Source organism: Empidonax traillii, unplaced genomic scaffold, assembly GCF_003031625.1.
Source record: "Empidonax traillii isolate 1590-97213 ecotype Southwest subspecies unplaced genomic scaffold, ASM303162v1 scaffold1:size7828297, whole genome shotgun sequence".
NCBI lineage: Eukaryota > Metazoa > Chordata > Aves > Passeriformes > Tyrannidae > Empidonax > Empidonax traillii.
Window position 1 is genome coordinate 5,708,605 of NW_020955194.1, and position 21,678 is coordinate 5,730,282.

The 21,678-nt window shown below is 35.4% G+C and overlaps 1 protein-coding gene across 10 annotated transcripts in view; it reads left to right on the forward strand.

Moving 5' to 3' along the window:
- DMD (dystrophin) overlaps positions 1–21,678 on the forward strand; it is a 996,724-nt gene that overhangs the window by 694,324 nt on the left and 280,722 nt on the right. For all 10 annotated transcript variants that reach the window (XM_027888128.1, XM_027889056.1, XM_027888040.1 and 7 more), the window contains one exon: positions 10,898–11,015. In XM_027888128.1, the coding sequence (XP_027743929.1) occupies positions 10,898–11,015 (118 nt within the window). The remainder of the gene's footprint in view (positions 1–10,897; positions 11,016–21,678) is intronic.

The following is a 21,678-nucleotide window of genomic DNA, read 5'->3' on the forward strand; positions in this document are numbered from 1 at the left end:
AAATACATTAACTTTGTAGTAAGAGTTCCTCTTGTCTGAACAAGAAATAGCTCCAGATTTATGCTCAACTTTATGCTTAAACACTGCTCTCAGTCATAAATTGATTAAATATATTTAAATTATAATATATCTGTGTGAGGGAGGGGAACCATGTAGGACTGATGCTGATTTGAGGAAACAGGTGTTGAAAATTCATCTCAGTTAAGCTGGCATTATAGATGTGTTCAAATTTAATTTTTTTTAATAATTTCTCACATATTCATAAATTTCAAGGTCAGAAAGGACAGGTATGTTCATATACTTTATATGAAACTACTCTATGGGATTTTACATAGGGATTCCTCTTCCTGCTCTTACAAACTGTGTCTATTAAAAAAAAAAAAAAAAGATTTTTTTTTGTTTACACAGTTCTGTTAATAATCTCTCGTATTCTGCAGTCACCTGCTCTGTATTTAAATCTACTCACTCCTAATAATTTGCAGCTTTTCTGTTTAAACTGTATGATCTTCAACTTCTGACCAATATCCTTTTTCAATACTATTGTTTCCATAGTTAATAATTATTGTATTATCAGAAAACTGTCTTCAGTAGGTTTTAGCATGAGCAAATTTACCTTCTGCAATGAGATATATTGAGCAAGGGGTAGCACCATAAAATGACAGAATAATCTAAAATCAGGAATAATTGAGTTTAGTAGGTGCTGTCACTCCTGCCCAACTCTGCTGGTGCTTGGCTCTACAGTAGTGCTGTTTGCTGTGCTCCTTTGCTTTGGCTTTTGCCTGTGAATAGAAACTGTCCCAACTTGCTCTGCAGAAATTTAAGATCCAGTATCCATCTTCAGAGTAAGCCCTCCTTCACCTGCCTCTATTGAATATGTTCTTTAATCTGACAGGAGTTGTCCGTCGGGTATTCACTGGAAATGCAGGAGGAGGAGACCTTACCTGTTTCTGTTCCTTTATATCTTTTCTAGAGCATAAAGCATCCAGGCAGTGAGACACCTGTTTTCAGTGTGTGCCTTTATGGCCAAGAGGGCCAATGGTATCCTGGGGTGTATTAGGAAGAGTGTGACCAGCAGGCCATGGGAGAAGATCCTGACCCTTTATTCAGCCCTAGTGAGGCTGCATCTGGAGTGCTGTGTCCAATTATGAACTCCTCAGTACAAGAAAGACATGGAGCTTCTGGAATGGGTCAGGGGGAAAGCAACAAAGATGATTAAGGGACTGGAACATCTCTCTTACAAGGAAAGGCTGAGAGAGTTGGGCCTGTTCAGCCTCAAAAAGAGGTGACTGAAAGGGAATGATGTCAAGAGGATGGAGTCAGGCTTTTCTCAGTGATGCCAAGCAACAGGAAAAGAGGCAAAGGGCAGAAACTGATGCACAGGAAATTCAGCCTGAACACGAGGAAGAACTTGTTTCCTGTGTGGGTGTCCACACACTGGAACAGATTGCACAGAGAGGTTGGGGAATATCCCTCACTGAAGATATTCAAGAACAGTCCCATGCCATGTACTCTAGGATATCTCTGCTTTAGCCCAGAAATTGGACCAGATGACCTACAGTGGTCATTTCCAACCTTACCCATTTTATGATTCTGTGATTTCATTTTTCAGAAAGGTCCTTTACACCAGGCTGTTCTGGTAGGTGTTAGTCTGTGCCTCTTCTTTTGAATTGACATCATTTCTTAGAAAAGAGTAGAAAGGACTTGAGAAGTCCAAGGACAGGAAAGTGTTATGACCTGAAGGTGAGGGTAACTCATGTTCTTGTTAATAGATCCCTTGGACTGGATTAGAGTGAAACAACACTGAATGTTGGTGTATATATATATATATATATATATATATATATATATATATATGTAGGGTTTATTTTAGAACAATTTGGTTGGGACTGTTGCCACTTTGGTTATTATCTGTAGAAATATAGCAACATAAAAGCATAAAGATACCACTTCAGAAAATATATAAGGAAATGAGAGAAAGAAAGGGTAACAGTAGAAACATATCACCACCTGTGGATCCAGTGATGAGACTTGATTATTGCAATCTAGATGTCCTTTGGTTGGAGTGATGGTCTCAGCCTTATCTGTTGGGGGTGAGGGAAGCCCATGAAACCAAGAGTTCAGTGAGTTAATATATGTTTAGGTTTACGTGAGACATTCAGGTACCTCCCCTAGCAGGGGAGTTTTACAGCAACATTGTGGATCATGTGGTGCAGTCCTCTGGCGGAAGGCCCCAGAAATAAGTCTTGGGGCACTTGGGGGTCTTTGATGGTTAATGACATCTTCTAAGACTTGAGGAGGGAGTTTTTGACTGAGCCAGTTGTGTAAGGGAGGACACTGGAATGTTAAAAAGCACTATCCCACCTCACAGGATCTGCTTCTTATTGGTCTTTTCCCTTATCTGTCTCCAAAACCTGCTTGTAGCCTCTGGTAGTGGGTGTGAACCCTCTCTTCCCCTGGACAGTTTCACATCATCAGCAAAGCACCCCCTTTTTTGCAAATGGCCAATTGTTTGGGCCATTAACCATCAACATTCACTCTCTCACAGCCAGTGAGGGCCTGGCTCTTATCACCAGGACACCCATAGCAAGACACTCATGCAACAGGATGACAAGTACTTGCATATTTTTGCTAGTTATGGAATGGGTAGGCATCTTTCCACACAGCCTACACATGGCTGAGCTCCCTCCTGAGGCATCTACTCTCCACCCTCTTTTCGCACTGCAGGGTAACTGGGGACCTAACTCAGCTACAGCTCCCACTTTTACTACATGTGGTGCTTACACAGCTGTGCAGCACTTACATCTCGTTCTCAACCTTACCCATTGTTTCTTTCACCATAAAGGGCAAATTGTAGGTTTTGAGTGTTAAAAACGGTATTTTCAGAAGACTGCAGTGAAGACTGCAGAAGACTGTGATACCATCAAGACAAGATGGCATTATTAATTTATTTACTCTGACTGGCAGTTGAGAACTTGAGAGTTCCCCTTTGAAAGTAGTTATAAAAATAAGTCTTGCCCAGTCCAAACTTTTAATAACCCACATTACATACATTTCCTTCCTTCCTTTGCTTTTGATGAAATATGAACAACATCAGAATTTTTCAAGTTTCTACCTTTAATTTCTGTGGTTTTGTTGACCTTAATTACCTTAATGACCTTAATTCTGACCGTAGTTACAGAAATGTGGAGGAGTAACAACTAGAAGTAAATCAAACAAAGAAACAAGTGCAACAAAACAAAGCAATAAAAATTGAAACAAAAAATGAAAGGCAGCAGTGTAGCTCTGAGAATAAAACCTTTCTAAAAACAGCAGAAAGGTTTAGGCAGAAAAACTAGGCTTGTAATTTCATACAGTTCTCATCTTTTGGAATGACAATGAGATATGAATAAAGATGAAGGTCCAAGTTACTAGATTTAGGCTAAAGTTATTCTAGAGTTATTCCAACATTTCTTATCAGATGTGGTAAATAAGAAACACCTTCCCTCCCGCTGCCCCTACATACACACACAGAGCTAAATAATATTAAATTCACTGTAAGAAAAAATTATGTAACAGTTTTTGTTTTCTGTTTCAGAAGCAAGCCAAGACAACCCAGATTAAATCCTCTTTCTTTATTTTACATTGTTCTTGAGAAAAATATCTAGTTTCCCAAGGTACTAAGGAAAAACTTATCTGGCAACTGATGCTATGTCAATCCATTTTATTCTCTTTAATTGTTTTTCACTTGTTATTACTGGAGAAAACTTCCAGTAAAAGTAATCAAAGATTTCCAGAGGCTCTAGTAGAAACTGAGAAAGTCATTCTGTGAGGTTTTTTTTTCAGAGCATAAAATTGATTCAGTCTAATCTTTTCCCTATAAAACTGGATAATTTGTGCAGCATCTTCAGTCAAGCTATTAGCTTTCCTTCACCACAAATGTTAGTTATTTACTTAAATTAAAAAAAAAAAAAGCTAAAAATAGCTGTTTGTTTTGCTTATATTCATAATATAATGCCATGTCTTCTCAATATTATTTTACTTCTGTCTAGAAGTGTGACAAAGTAAAGAATCTATAACTTTGCTTTTGAAGTGCATTGACAAGTATATTTTTCACTGGATCAGTCTCAGATAAAAGGAGTTCACTAACACCATCAACTGAAAAAAACAGTAAAGAAAAGACTAAAGCTGAAGCTTTGAGAAACTGAGCAGCTGCCCTTAGTTTTCTTGGTAATACACATTTGTTAAATGCATAGGAAAAATCCTTAATGGGAAAACCCATTAGTTATATAAGAGAAATAAAAAAGTAAATTTTGCAAATTCACATTCTACAAATGGTAGCTATATACTGAGAGGTTTCAGTTCTGCTGACTGATACAGAAACCAGGGAAGCTTTGCAGCTCCTAACGGTGGTTCCCATCCATTAAGTTATTTAGCTTGATGAAAGGACATAAGATACCCTGGGATACTTTTGCCTGATTGTTTGCTCATGCTTTATTGCAAGCAAAGTACTATTGAGCTGCCCCATTGTTTGGGGGCAAAAGGCTATGATTTCATACATAGTTCACATAGATTTACTGTTAGAGCTGTAATCCTGTTTCAGTCTTGAGTTCTTACATGTGAATTATCACTTTATTCTTCTAGTTGAATGCACCTTATTATAGCCAAACACACAAATCTTTAAATGTTTTTCTACTTGTTACAAATACGTCTTTAGCTTTACTCCTTTTCCTTTCAGGCAATGGCTATATTAGAGCAAATTCCTTTTTATCTCCTAATGATTCATTCACAAACCCTGTTAAATTGTAATCTTTTTCTAGTCTTCTGTTCCATCCTCTCCATCCTTTCTGCTGGATGGACTCCAGAGCAGTCCATCAAGAAGTCTCACTTATAATCTGCAAGGTGCTGATTGTTTGACCCTCTTGAAATACCTGCTTCTAAAGCCTTTCCTAGAGACAAATGTGGAGCAGGGTGAGAGTATCCCAGCTCCTACCATCACCATCACCTTACATTTTTAGTCAGTACATGGAGAATCGAATTAAGTTTGGTTTGGTTAGAGCGCATCAACAGCACTAACCAAAGTCTGGTAGGGACCAGACTTCCTGAGTTGTAAAGGAAAAAACCTCAGACATTTACAATTCCACCAACATCATTTAATGAGTGACTATCACAAAAAAAATAAGTGTTCAAAAACTTCTACGATGCTTTTTCACTCATCTTATGCAACAGCTGATGAGTTGTCAGTGGTGGCTGTCCCACAGCATCACTGATGGAGTTGGTATATTTACTTTGACATTAATGAGAGCTGCTTAGGCAGTTCTTGAGGTAGTCCCAAGTGGGCATAAAAGTGCATGCTTATGGAAACGAGCTGCACAAAGCACTCAGGAAAAATCAAATTCACAGCGTCTCGTCTGTTAATGTTCTGATTTCAATGACAGGCACCAATCATTTCTCATCACTGCTAAGCAGTAGCTCTAGATCTTTGTATTTTCGTAAAATTATATATGCTTTGCAGAGAAAACACAAAACAGCTAATAGTCAAAACAAAAGTTTTCAAAAAAGAAAACTCCACTGCGTTATATTGCTTTCATTGTTTCATAATTTTATGTTTAAATATAGGGAGTATGTAAGTGATCATTTTCTCTCATATTCCCTTCCTACTTAGTGACAAGAAAACAAATTCAAATTGTGTTTGGGAGGAATATCTTAACAAAGCCAATTTTATTATGCAAATGAATTGTAGGTGTTGCATATCTGCATTTTCTGAAATTGTTAGCAAGTTTTTTTCCAAAGCTTTCTCTCTTTCTTTTGTATATAACACATTATATTTAGAGAGCCAATCAGCCTCAAGAAACTCAGTTGTTTTAAGTAAAAGTTGTCATGGCTATACATTTCGGTGGGGAAATAATTGGTTCATTTTTTGTTTAAATTGAAGGTTTAGAGTCTAAAGTTTTTCAGAAGATGAGGAAATAACTTCCTGAACAGCTGTTTAATAGAATTATGCTTTTTCCAAGTATAGCTTGGCAAATTAATTCAGAGGAGCAAATAGCTGCATAACATAAGAAATATATCTTCCTTCTCTCTTACAATCCCATATTAATCATTCAGTTAGTTAATCATCAGAACCAGTTTTGATTCACTAGTTCATTTCATTAAACAAGGTTAGGAGTGGGCCAAACCAAATCATCCCAAACAGTTGTGAAATCTTAGTCTTCAGCCATGGCTTGTTAATGAGAAAAAGTGCTTCCAGTTTGGTCTTAATAAGGAAGGTCTTTCCTAAATCATCTTTTTGTCCAAATATAATCTTTTTGGATCAGTCACTGTTAGCATTCTAATAGTTAGTATAAAATAGATAACAAACTATATTTGACTGGAAGCACATAAATACACTGAAAACTTTTGAAGACGTGGTAGCCATTGCCACTACAGAGGACTTCTCAGTTTAGCACTAAATTGGAAGTGTGGGACCTGCTTTACCCAATGTTATTTCAATCTTTAGTAATAACACTTACACATCTATATTGTCAGAGAGGTTTTTCAACATAGGAATGTAAATGGGTTACAAGAGTAGGCCCAGAGGCTTTTTAAAGACTCTTACAGACTGAGGCTCAGGCATATATAATGTTGCAGAACAGCAACTTGAACTCTTCTTTATATGTTTGAATTCAGCAAAGGGAGATGAAAAGTCCTGGCTTTGTCTTAAGAAAAGTTGTTTAAAAGATTAAAGAGCAAACACACGTAATCAGCACTAGTAAATGATTAGTTGAATGTACAAAACTTGGTAACATCCTGGAATTCAGTTATTCCAGTTTAATAATGCTTGCCACAAAGTCAGGAGAGGAAAAAAAAAAGACTGGATAGATTTTAAGGATCCTATCTTTTATATAAAGTGCTACACACATGGCTAGAGTGACAAATATGCAGGCTCTAGCATGCTGTACATTATAAAGCTAGAGAATATTTTAATTCTCAGTCTCAAACCTTGCAGTCCCTCCAAGAATTTCTAACACTTCACCTGTTTCAGTTTTTCAGTTTATTTTTTAACCATTTTAATGCAAGTTATTTCAGTTACTGACTTGAACAATTTGTTCCATATCTCGACACCCATTTTTTGTTGGAAAATCACAAAAGTTAGGAACCTGAAAATTGTTTTTTTTCTTTTGAGCAGCTGCTATCTACAAATATGAAAAGACTGTTAAAAGTGAATAGCATCACTTTCTAACAAACTCTTGGTAGGTTTGATGGCATCTCATTGTTCCATTACTATGCTGTCTCCAAGCATCATTATGTTAGCATTCATAGATATATGGAAGAAAAAGAAAAGCTCTTTTGGGGTTTAAAGTTTTGTTTGTGCAACCATGGATGTCAATGGTCCTTCTTCACTATCAACCTGCTCATGTGGAATTACACATATAATTAGGCAAAAATTTCTTTTTTGAAATGTATTCTATAAATTTTTGCAGAATACATAATTACCAGGAAAATAAAACTAGAGGGAAATTATATGCAAAAGAACATAAGTGTTTATTAAAAAAACAAAACCGAAAACCACCAAAACCACCACTTTTCAGTTTAACTGACTCTTTAGGTCTTTGTACCTGTGCTTTTGGTGACTTTATGGAGACTAGATGGATTTCTGTTTCATTTATTTTGAAAATACTTTCATTTAAACTTTTATTTCTGTATTACCCGCTTTTATATAGCGCATTTGTTTCAGTGTGCTGACATTCCAAATCAGAGGCATCTGGTCTGTTGCATCTGCTGTGCCTCCATCAGGGTGCCACTATTAATGAGTTTTTCTTCCCATGGCTCTTATAACAGTATCTTCTAATGGTTTCCACTTAGTTTTCCGTTGAGGATCCAGTTTTACAACATTAAATATTTGGCTGAATTCGTAAAAGTTTTTAAAAGTATCTCCAGATATGAATTGCTTCTGATTTTGGTTTGGAGGTTTATTGTTTGTTTGTTTCAGATCATTTCAGCTAATACTTTAAAGCTATTCAGTTTTTATGTTTCCCAAAAAACATATTTAGTGGTGTTTTAATTTGTATTCATCAAACCACTTCTCTTCCTAGCATAATTATCTGTATTTTTGTTAACCCACAAAATCAGTTTGTATGATCAGTTTAGCTAGTCACAGAATATTTTTCTGAATTTGATAGTACTTTAAGTGGAGCTCAAGTGGTGCTGTTTACTTTTCACACTATTGAATCTCAGGAAGGCTCAGGAGTGCTGTGTTTTAGTAGGTATTTTTATCCAAGCTACTAACAGGGTTTGTATGTGTCCATGCAGTGCAGATACCATGTGGAACATATATTTGCTAAATCTTTAAGATCATATCAATTGGTAAATGTAGACCAACAAATGTTGTAGCAATTTGAAAATAGAATTCTACTGAATAAAATAAGACATTTCTTGGGTATTGTTCTAGACACTTTCTATTAAATAAAGGAAAAAATATATTATTTTGAAGAATGTTGCTTTTCCATTATTCTATGTGGCCACTTTTCTAAGAGTAAGAAAAAAAATCTGCTCTATAATTATGTGTTACTGTCTACTGAAAGGTCTGAGAATCTTCAGATCTGTTTATAGGATAAGAGTTTTAAGGTGTCCTTCTTGACACATTAGTACATCCAACAAGACTCACCTAAAAGAGGCATTTTTAGTCTTCCTGAGTGTCCAGTTGAGGAACTGCAGATAGGTCTTGGGGTTAAATTGTTTTGTAAGCCCTTAAGCACAGAGCAGCTCCATTCACTCAGTTTTATACTGAGAAATTCCCTCTTGAACTCTCCTTACTTATTGCTTTGTTTCCTATTAGGTTTCATATAACATCATCTTTCTTCCAGGGCACAAACACACTATTTAATGTCTAGTTGGAGACTCGAGCTGGATCAAATAAATCATTCTATTTTAGTATATCCAGTATAAAAATTATATTTATTAAACTTTAGGGAACAGAGTCACTGTTGGCATAAGACCTTAGAATCACTTAATTTGGTTTTTGTTTTCTGAACAGTAGGGGAAGGAGAGAGAGAAAGGGAAATACTATTTTGGAAACCGTAGAATTATCTGGGCCTGTTATATGTGTCTTAATGCTCCTTCTGCACAGTCCGTTTTGGCAATCTGTGTAATACAGATGTTTTTCAGCTACAGTGGGACTGCTTTTTCTATTGCAAAATTCATGTCATTCATTAACTTGTCTTCCTAGAAAATGGAGTTTAGAAGGCACATAGCTATCTAGAGGTAGTAACTGCATCACTAGATTTTATTTCTTTTTCTGGAGTGCTTCCAATAAGGAGAGACTTTTAAAGAGAAATTTGTTCTCTGCTTAATTATTCAAGCTTCTCCTTTAACTACATGTCTCTATGCAATTCAATCAGTATACAAGAGAAAAAATACCTTCCAAGCTTTTGGGTTTATAAAGCCAGTTATAATGGATTTTCAAAGAACTTGTGATTCAGAAGTTCAAGGCAAGAATTTCCCAGGCTGTAGCTAGATGTGTACCTTAAAAACTACCTTTTTTTTTTTTTTTAAGAGTTTATAGCTGAACAAAGGGAAACTCTGTGAAGCTTTTAGCTTGCTTTTAGTAATACTATAGTTATAGGAATTTATATTATCATGCTCTTTTGTTAATCTCATTGAACAGAAAATGATATTAGGCCTTTATTTGTCACCTTCAACTTGTTGAAAATTATGCAACACTTGTTTCAAGTTGGAGAGTCAAATTCAAGATGAGACTGCAGGTCTTTTCTATCCAGTACAGTCAATGAATAACAACTTTTAAAAAATAAAGTATGATTATTTATTTTGAGGAGCAGAAAGGAGAGACTTTTTTGGCAGTAAAATACTCAAGACACTTAGTCAACAGCCAGGTGAGCATGTTAACAGGTTATCTAACCAATATCTATGTAACAAGCCTGAAAAATAAATCCTTTGGCCTTTATTTTGCCATCTTGATAGCTGGTATAGTATACCTACCAGCTATCTGACAGTATACTGTTCTGTTCTGATGACTAAAAATTGAGGGCAGAAAAAAGTAGTTTGTTTATAGCTTTGTAATAAATATTGCTACTTCCAGCTCTTAAGACTGGGAAATGTAATGAGCATCTTTTCTGGAAACTGCACAATAGGAAGCTGAAGTTGCTAAATTCAGTCAATGTCTTTAAATACGTACTTGGATGCTTCTCATCTGAGAAAAGATTGTGCTGATTCCTTGTTTGCTCTTCCATAATCCTTCAAAATACGTTAAAGTAATGTATGCATAGATCTTATACACCTTACTTTCCTTGAGTTTTCATTTTCAGGTTGCCTGGGCTTTATGTATCTGTTTTACTCACATATAAATTATTTGTGAGTGTTAATTATTTCTCTGCTAGGTAAGGTGTCAGGACAGAAAAAGCGACATTAACAGTCTTACAATGGCTTTTAAACAATTGATTAAACAGTCTTGAAATATTAAAAAGCAAACATTATTAATTACACTTCATGATTTACTAGGAAAAGCCTGCCCTATCAGCTAAGATAGTAAATCCTTATATATTTTTTAAAATACCCTGTAAAATCTAAAAATATATTGAAAAATAGTGCCCTTCTATAGCTTTATTCAGGAGAATAGCTGATCCTGCATAATTTGATGTGTTAAAAATGAAGAATGATTGTCAATTTTATTTGTTTAGTTGTATAGGTTGTTCTTTAATTATTGCTACAAGTTATCCTTGGTATTTTTATATTAAGAATAACAACAATATTTAGAAGATCTAGACCAAATTCTTCATAATATTGGAAATGGCAAGCAATCTTTTTGTTTTAAATTAAGCAAGCACAAAAAAAAAAAAAAAAAAAAAAAGTCCCTACATGTGGTCTTCTCAGCTGCTCTATGTGCTTTTAACTTGGTTTTATTTTTGTATTTGTGTTCAACTAGGCCATACTACAGGATCTGGAGCAAAGACGTCCCCAGCTGGATGAACTAATAACAGCAGCACAAAATCTAAAAAACAAGACGAGCAATCAAGAGGCCAGAACAATAATTACTGATCGCAGTAAGTGGTGATTCTTCTATCATATGACATTTCAGCAAACACGGAAAATGTTGTAATATCTATTAAGCATAGTATTTTTCAGATAACTTTATGCCTTTGCCATGAGAAGGAGAGTTCCATCAGGAGACAATTCTCATACGGATTTTCCAAATTGCATATAGAGTAAAAGTCAGTGATCCCATATTGCAAATTTTTCACCTTCATTTCGCATTGCTTGTCTCCATAGTGGAAGGACATTGTATGAAATATAGAATGTGAGCACTGTAGATAAAGAAACATGGTTATTCTTAAACAAGGAGAAAGGAAGAATTCACAGAATATAGCCACAGGCTTGTAAGAAGCTTTCAATTCCATCCCCCGTAGTACAGCTGCAGGCTCTTCTTTCATCTCCCCTCAGCTGACACACAAGTCTGATGATGCTCTACATTACTCTGTATTATTTCTTCAGTTCTGTTTTCCCTATCCTGAATTAACCAACTAGCTGTGGCTAAGGTGGAAAAATTAGTAGATTAGGTTTTAGAAGAAGTCTATAGAAGACATAGTGTTATTACCCTTGGATGCTTGCACGTCCTTGCGTCCCTCACTATGGGATGAAACACACTCTCAAGGTCATGCTATAGAAGCAGCCCTCTGTGGTGGACTGCTCTATGTCTGCAGTAGTAATTCTGATTACTTAGGACTAGAAACTATGAATTTTTTTTTTTTTTTTGTGGTTCCCAAGGTCTGCTATGGAGCTTAGGGAAGACCCAGGCCAAATTTTTCATGTTCTGTACATTGTGGCCTGGCAATCAGGGTTTGCTCCCTGAGGCTGATGACTGGGAAGATGTAAATGTAGGCTCAACTTTTCTATCCCCATAATTAAAAACTAAACATATCTATATACACATTGTCTCTCTCTTTTTATTCCATCAGGCAAATACATTCCATAATATGTCAAAATCACATTGTGTGTTTGGACTGCATTGTTGTCTGACTCAAATACGGATAGTATTTAGGCTATATCTTATGTAAAATAACATTGTTAAACTGCTATTCTCTTCCTTTACCTTAAGAAGAAAACATACTACTGACAGTGAGAGAAGCTGTATTATAACTAATGTTTCAGAAGAAAAGGATAGTGCTTACTGCATAAATCTGTTCCTGTTTGACATGCAAATGAATGTTAGAATCACACACTCAGATAAGTTCAGATGAAGCGTGTACATATACCTTAACTTTACAGCACTTATTCAAAACCAACCAATGTAGCACTCTTATTGGTATTTTCTAGTATGTTTTAATTTTTAATTATGAGACAAGTCTTCAGAAATAAGAATTGTAGACTTACATGAAATGCAAGCATAATTCCTATATGCCCTCATGTGAATTGTATGCATGACTAAATTTTGTTCTGTTGGAAAACTGCACTTCACTTTAAGTGAAATTGCCTTTAAGACAGATTAAATGCTTCTTTCTCATAAAGCAAAAAAGGAGAGCATCTATCAGACTAAATCATGAATGAGTATGTGGTAACACAACTATATTACAGCTTGCATCTGTGGCTAGCGGTGTGGTGAATACATTTTGTATGATACGTGATGATTTCTTAGGTTTTGTCTTTAAGAATTCCCAAAATTATCAATTAGTTTTGAACTTAAAGTAAAAAATGCAGTTTTACTGTGATTTAACAATTAATTTTCTATGCTTAAACTGTCAATATCCTTGTATTCAGAAGTGGAACTTATGATGTATTAGACACAGGTCATGTTCCCTCATCTTCTTTCAAGTATATCTTGAAGTATGATCAGGGCTGTTTTTGATCCGGTCTTCTGAGGCAGCAAACTAGATTTAATGAAAGCTTTTCATGTTTATTTAGTTTATATTTGTACAATTGTAGGTAATATTGAGCACTATTCAAAATGTATTTATTACTTTTGAATTTTAAGGAGATCATGATTTTTTTCTAGGGGTAAAAAAGATGCTAGTGGCACGTAAGGTATTTCTGAATATTTGCCACATATACTGTCATCTAAAGTACTTCTTTAAAGGACAGTAATTTTTATATTTTTAATTGCATGACTTTTTTCCTGTGTATGTCAGAGAAGGTGGAGATTGCTCTGTTTAGTTTGAATTGGACTCTGCACTGAGGTCCAGCTGCAAGTCCTCCCCGACTACCTCATCCACAGACCATTTCCCATTTCCTGAGATTTTCTCCCTGCTCATGAATACTAATAGATTACCATGGTTATGTTTTATCAGTCATTAGTACTAATTTAATCCATTCTGTTTCATGACCTGAACACTAGCACTGTGCCATTTGTGCTCCTGTGCAGCAGCTCTGTACCACTCTCACAACCAACCTTCTGTGCAGCATATCCTGTCACAGAATATGCTAAGCTGAAAGGGATGCACAAGGATCATTGAGTCCAACCCTTAGCCCTGCACAGGACCATTCGCAAAAGTCACACCATGTGCCTGAGAGTATTGTCCAAACACTTCCTGAACTCCATCAGGCTTGGTGCTGGGACCACTTCCCCAGGAGAGCCTGTTCCAGCACCCAGTCACCCTCTGGGTGAGGAAACTTTTTCTAATATCCAACTTTAACCTCCCCTGACACAACTTCAGGCCATTCCCTTGGGTCCTGTCACTGGTCACCACAGAGAAGAAATCAGTCCTGTCCCCACCTCATGAGGAAGTTGTAACTGCGTTGAGGTCTCTCCTCAGTCTTCTCCAGGCTGAACATACCAGGTGCTCTCAGCTGCTCCTTATAAGGCTTCTCCTCAAGGCCCTTCACCATCTTCATTGCCCTCCTTTGGACACTCTCTAATGGCTTAATATCTTTCTTATATTGCGATGCCCAAAACTGCATCATCTGGTGCCAAATGCATCAGATCCCATCACAAAGGAAAGGGAATTCAGGACTGCAATGCGTTGGTCTGTCACGGAGAAGCTGATAGACTTGACTATATCCAGTGAACTTCCTGGGCAGAAGCATGGCATCTCACAGTCTGAGAAATGAAAAGCTGAGAAGTTAATTTGTATGAATCGGTTGTTCATTGCCTTTTGCTATTAAAGTGCTAGAAAAAAAAAAAAAAAAACCACAAAAAACCAACACAATCATCCGGCCAATATCACTGAAGAGATATGTTATAAATATTAAATGACACTCACATGCTGGCTGCATTCTTCATCACAGGATGGATCGGCATGCCATCAGATGGAATTAAACCCTGAAGGTTATGGCTTCTGTGCTAACACTGCTAATTCTTAAGTCATTCAGCTTGCAGAAATCTGAATATTGTGTTTGTAAAAGTCTAACTTTGAAATATATTTAGAAAACTTATTTCCTTTTTAAAGTATTTTTTAAAAACAAACGAGGTAAACATTTTATACAAAATAAAGAGTATCAAAAGACATTTGTCAGAAAGACTCTATGAATTGCAAATAAATCTATAGTAATGAGATTATTTTCAACAAAATTGTCATAATGTTGCATATTTTAATCTTTCTTTAGGAAATAAAAACAGTAGCTAAAGATGAGCTAAAACACTTGAATTATTTTCTTTGAACCTTCTTTCCCCACCCTTACTTCATTATCTGCATGAAACTGCTGGAGCTATACTACTTAAAAGACCTTGGCTCTGTGAAGGCTCTATATAGTAAATATTTTGTTATACATAAATCTTTGTGTATTCTATGTATTCTATTCATAGTTTGTTTACAACTTATACATTGGGGGATACACAAGAATAATAATTACATTAAGTCTTGTGGAAAAGTTGGGGGAAAAAGCAAGACACCTCTCTGCTCTTTTAATGAAGAAGCCTGCTGTTCTAACAGAGCCATATGCTGTTAAATAACATTTTTCTCTGCATAACGCGTCACAGCTCCAAAACACTTTGCTTTACTGCTGATGAAAATGTTGTTTCTTTAAAATGAATGAGTTTATAAACAACTTTAATTTTAGTAAAGTAATTAAACTTTGAAAATTTCTCTTATTTTTCCATCAGTTTCTACTTATAAATACAGAAAGCTGGTAACCAGTCCATGTAGAAATATACTGAGAGATAATAAAAACAGATTTATAGTCTTAGAATCAGAAATACCAAAGCAATTGCAAAGACTATTGTAGATTTTGAAAGATCCTGGAAATGTAAGAAACTAAATAGACCTTCCTACTGCTGTGTTCACACACGTGCAAGAGATAACAGTGCATAAACTTTCTGTTTTTACTTTGCTAGTAATTTACATCCCAGTTTTGCTAATGTGTTTTCTGGCTATGTAAGTGATAGAGGAGGTAGGGAAATTAATATTTATAGAACTGTATGAAGAAATAATCTCTTACAGACCAAATAATCTCCCTTTCAGGATTATAAACCAAAGTAACACACATCTTTCTTCTGCAATTGTGTGAAACTGTCCTCTCAAAATATCACTTGAGAAGTTAATTAATTTCTATTACACTAAATACAGAAATATAAGCAATAAATACAAGCATTTAAATATACAAGCATTTCAGTGAAGACTATTTTGATCAAGAATTACACTTTGGGACCAAATGATTCCTTTTGAAATTTTCTTTGGTGGTTTTAAAAACCAAGTCCATAAATATATGAATAATTTATAGAGGATGTCTTCAGAAATGTTATTTTGATTTTGTGTGTGGGTTTGTTTTTTTTTTTTTTTATTTGTTTGAGTTTGGTTTTTTCTTGTTGGTTTGGTTTTGATTTTTTAAGAAAACCTATATTCTAGAATTGGTTGTTAGAAGAGCTGCATTTGAGTTGCATCTGGAAAGAGTCTGAGTGTCTCTGTGCTGCTACATAAAATGCCTTTATTTAGTAGTTTGCTGTATTTGACAGTTTTATGGCAAAATCATCAATTTGTCATCACTTTCACAACAAAATGTATGGAAACTCCACAGTGAATTACAGCTGTACTGTTGTTCTCAACATCTTAATAAAATAGCCGTTTCCATTGTACTACCATCCATGTGATTTTCTCTTAGAGCTATTGAATACAAATGATGACTTTGCCAGTTGAAAAAATAATTCATACAATCTGGGATTTGTCATCCAGTAGTAAACTCCCTAGTTACCAAGACTAAAAAAAAGTGTAAGAACAAACTGCATTTGCATACAGTTTTCCAGTTATTTTATTGATATTTTTAAGCTGAATTATTGAATAAATCCCAGTGTCCTATTCTGTGGATTCCACATATTTGAAGAACTTCTCAAGAACCTGAGTAGTAGTTTTCCTATGTCATAAACATGTAAAGTTTACTAATCTTTGTGATGTACTACTTTACAGCTGACAGTTTGGTTTTCCTATGAGAAGTTTATGCCATAGAAAGGAAGAAAGGGAGAAACTGTTGGTTCTCAACAAAATGTCAATAAGAAGCTTAAACTATAGCTCTGAAAGGGATAACATGGTTCTGAGAAGAGTATGTAATTTGAAACAAGTTCCTTGGTGCACATTTGCTGCTGTAGGATCTGTAAGAAAGTTATGGGACATTTTAAGAAGGAGCAAGAAGTAATTTTGGAACACTGGGGAGAGTTGCCCTTTAAGAATGGGCAATACCATGCCCCAGAAATGTCTGAATGATTGGGAAAATACAACTATATATGACTATATATACTGAAAGCATATGGCTCAGTGGACAAAGGGTAAGATCTCAGCTGCCTACTTTAAGTGTCATAGTGCTCCAAAAAAGGCTGTGAGACTACAAGGTGACCATTCTTCACCTCTGGTTATATTCTTGAGTAGGAGTGGCACAGATTTTTTGGTAATCCCAGAGGTGATAAGTGTATTAGGTGGTATTGTTGCTGGGGGATTGCTCAGATATTTCAGATCTCAAGCCTGTGAAGAAAGTTAAATAATTACTAAACTTCTTGTTGTGTGGTAATTCAAGTGGAACTGGCTAGTTCTAGACCAGTTACTTCTAAATAGATAAGCATATAGATAAGAGTAGAAGAGTAGTAAGAATAGATAGGAAGTTTTAGTTGCTAGAAATCAGTCTGTGTTGGAGGACAGGCACCTTGGAATGCTATGTTGCGTAAAGGTACTTAATTGTGTCCAAATCATAAGTATTAGTAAAAGTATGTTGTCTATTCTCCAAAAAAACTAAGAGAGCAGAATGATTGACCAAATCTCTCATCAGGAATAGTGAGTTCTTGGCTAACTCTGAACTTGTGAACAGTCCAAGTGAGTCCAAAGAGAAAGTCCAGTGCGATTGTAAGGCTGTGCTGAAGAAAAGAGTGATATTAAATATTTTTTTTAAAGCCTGTAAATAATTTCAGTGAGGCCCAGAAGAGTGTGGGGGGGGGAAAAAAGCCACAAACCAACCACCCAGATAAGGACAGCGTGATTTGGTAGGTGATGCTTCACATTAACATGTTATGCTTTGTTGTATGATGTAGACATGGGCACATGAAGTTAACTGATTGAAAGACTCGAGATATACCATCACCTGACAGAAGAAAAACATACTTGCCCCTTTAGCTTAGGGAACAATTTGGTACAGCTTTGTGAGAGAGCTGCTGTTTGAGTCTGCTTTTTGTCTTGTGTTAACCTGTTGGTTATTATTTAAGGATTGAGTTAATAGAGGCAGTCAGTCAGAATACAGGTAAAAAAGGTTTTGTAATTTATAGTGTCAAGACCATTCAAGCCTATATAATATTCTGCAATTCACTCTGCAGTTTTGGAGACTGAGGTGATAGAGGTGATATTAGTGAAAGCACCAAAGCGTATAAATCTTCAGCCCTCTGCCCCTCAACCTTCAACCTACCCAGTCACCAATAAGGGGAAAGTGAGTGTGGCCCAGAACTTTGAGCAGACATAAAATGACAGAAAGTCTTGTCAGCAGATAATTCCTTTCCCCAAGTACAATTTTCTGCTCCCCTACTCCATTAAGTGGTATTCAGAACGTTGTTAGGGGCATCTTTTCCTTCTTCTAAGCTTGAGAGGAGTTACATTTTAACAGGTTGGGTTTATGTCTTTGTTCCTAGAGTCTTTGTGAAAAATCTTCATACATATATTCATTTGAAGGAGTTTTCTTTTTTTACTTTAACAAGACCAGTGTCTCAGTAGCTTCAGAAAGAAACAAATTCTCTTGGCAAAAGTGTTAGAAGCAAAACTGCCACAAAGTATGAGATGCCAGGTCTTACTCATTTACCATCTAGCCTCTGAAATGGTTAGTACAATGTTCTTCTGAAGAATATTTAAGAATGTAATGTAGTCAAGAATTAAGTATGCAAATGTGAAGTAAATTGAGAATACTTGTCAGGATTCTTAGTCTTTCTTTCATATCTTAATTAGAGAAGTTAAAATAATTTTTTGAAACATATAATTGACCAAAACTGCCAAGAACATGTAGTTCTTTAGGGAAGCAATCACTGAGTTATTTTAGATTTTTCAACATATTTAACAGTATCTAATGTGAGACTTCCTATTTACAGTGTTACAGCAAAAACTCTGTGTTTAATTACACTGGATTTCAAAATTCAATTCAGTCTCATTTTGCAAATTTTAATTAATATTTATATAAAATACTTTAAAATCTGAAAATAATAAATGCTGGAGAGATTTGACTTACATCTTGTCAGAGGTAAAATGTTCCATTGATTTGTGTGGTGGCCAGATAATCAGAAAGGAATATTTTTGCTTTTTGATACTGGAAAGACTCCATTTGCAATGTTAAAAGGAATAGGGTAAACAATTTGACATTAGAAATACTTATATGACCTCTGAGCATACTTGTGGCCCATTTCCATTGCAAGTAAATATCCAAAATTGTCAAGCTTTGAAAGTGAAAGAGAAACAACTGCCTATTATTTCTGAATGTATTAGCAGTATGTGCTTCAAGAATTATTTTCAAAGTTAAAAATTTGTTTTATAAGCAACTTAAATTCTCTATTTACTGACGAAATTCCATCACTGTGATTATATAAGCTCCATTTGGCAATAGGTGGTTACTGTCCACCCTTAAAATCTGTGAGTCTATAATTATTCAAGATTAGGGGAATTAATTAATTAATTAATTTATTTATTTATCTATTTACTTATTTGTTTATTTATTTATTTAATACAGACAGTTTCTATTTCTTGCTAAATGTTAAGACTAGTTGTCATATGTCTGAAGTTTGGAAGTCTCAAAAGTATTGCAATATATGGTTTGGGTGCATTCCCCTTTTTCTTTAAGGGAAGTTGTAAAGCTCCATTTTTAACAAAGGTATCCCGTTTACCCCATAAAATGCTACGTTATCTTCCTACTTTTCACTCTCTTTATGTAGAGTTTTAGTATTTTTAATTTATAGCTTCAATTCATAATTTTATTTTAATTGAAGGTTTAAAAATTAAGTTCAGTCAGTCTATGCAAACATAAAAATTACTCATATTTTATATTAAAACGTTTTACTGTTTAGTGGGATTTACTTTTTAGAAGAGTTCTCTTTGTGAATGTTGGCATTTCAATGCTAACATTCTTTGTTACTGGGCTTGATGTTATCATATCTGAATACATCTTGTGTCAGAATACTTGTCAGTAACTGCTAAGAGTGTAATTTGGATTTGGTATTTGGTTTTAAATGTGAGAAAGATGATATAATATATATATCATAAACTGGTTAGCACTCTTGGGAATTATGAGATTTTCAAACAAGTTTTATCTGATAGAAACCCCCTGAAAGTACAGGATCCAGGAAATGTGCTGTGACACATCTCCTGCCATCTGTATCAAAATCATTGAGTCCATTTTTCATCAGCATACTTGCTGCATTTTCATGGTTGTCCTTCTATGAATTTTATGAGTGATTTTAATGATTGTAAGGTATTTAATAATTTATGAAACCATGAGTACTTAACCTTTTGTATTTATAACTGTGAAGACCATGTTGAAGATGCAGTGTGACATTATGAAAAGGCATCTGAGCAACCACTGGGCTGAAAGCTGCCTCTACCCTTGGCTGAGGGGTTTGCTTGTGAAGGCAGGACATGCTGTGAGTGCCTCCTTCCAAGGGTGTGCCTCCAGCCCTGTTCCCAGTGCTGTCCTCTTCCACATCTCCATTCTGTTTCTCCAAATGTACCTCTTCTTGCTTCTTTGTGTATCCTCACCAGCCTCTCACTCTTTGCTGTTTTAGTCTGTGTTTCGAGGCAGTACTGTGTTAGAAATAGTAGCTTGCACAGACTATTGTAAATTTAAATAGAAGCAGACATACAAACAGTAAAGATATCCATTTTATTTAATTTTTATCCATGATGATACAAACAGAAGAGATATGTTAGCTGTGTTGGAAAAATCAGTGAAAATGAAAATAATTGGAAATAAAAAAGGAACTGTTCAGAAATGAATTTTTCAGAATGGGATCAAATTACTTGTTCACTGACATTTTGATGGGCAACATTTAATGTCCACAGTTATTTTTAAAACTGTGTCAAAACTGTGTATACCAGATCATAATTTTCTGTAGTAATTACAGAGCACACAGGAAACAAAGGTCCTGCTCTGCAGAGATTACAAGCTAAATTTAGATGCTTCATAATCAGACATATCAGGAAAGTGCAGATTTTGGTGTACACTGTGTCCCCTCTGTTTTCCTAAAATGGATGCAATACACAAAGAACTTGCAGTTATTCTCACACAATCCAATTAAGCATCCTGGAAGATGTTTAGCCTAAGGATTTTACTTTGGCTATCCTCAATATAAATTTGTTTGTGGTTTTAGTTTTGCTTGAGTCAGGAATAAACCAACAATGAAAAGAATATTTTACATAGCCCCAAAGCTCATTTGTAAAAGTCCAACCTGAGTAAATACTAGCTTAGTCTGTGTGAGAGAGGTCCTAAGACTTTGGTGAGTAGTTGTACCAGCTGGTGTTTTTATTTTGTTATGTATATCAAATCATCACTATGGTGACTTATCAAATACTGTAGATAATTCAAAGAAATTAATGTTATTATTGTTTTCAGCACCAAAATGGTGACTGAGGCCTTTCTGTCTGTGTTTAGTGGATAACAGTCTTTCGGCCTTTATCATAGTAAAAAGGGGAGGGGAGGAGAAAAAGTATAAAAGTTCTGGAGATTATTTGCTCAAATTTCATCTTTCTTATCAGCAGGCCTATTGAGTGACAGGTGAGAGAATGATTTGTCAGGGCACAATCCCAGCCAAGTATCAGCTTAGGAAGGTTGATGTTGAGTAGTCTGATACGTGGTGAGAAAGTGGTGGCATCTGGGCTTGGTAAAACTTAGAGCTTAAAACAGAATATTTCAGGGGGAAAAAAAAGTATTTTGTTATATTTTAATTGGATGGGAACTTGTGTACTGTAGAGCAAACGCCTATGCTATGGAAATTTCTGCTGGAAGTGTCAGACTGTGTTTATGTCTGCTTTATCTTCTCAAGTGTAGAAATGAGTGGAGTATTTCAGATAAGGAGATGTAATAATTTTGCAGAATATTCATTACATTTCCAGCATTATTAGTCTCTCTGAATTTCTGTATTTTTGAATCTCAGCTTTCCTTCACTGCACCACAATATTAGGATGGCTACAGTAAGAATTTAATCCGTTCATTGGATACATTTTCTTTGCTCCATTTCATGGGGTTTCCTGAAAGCATAGTAATACAGAATAGAACGTATTTCAGTTGGAAAGGACCTACAGTGACCATCTAGTCTGTCTGCCTGACCCCTACAGG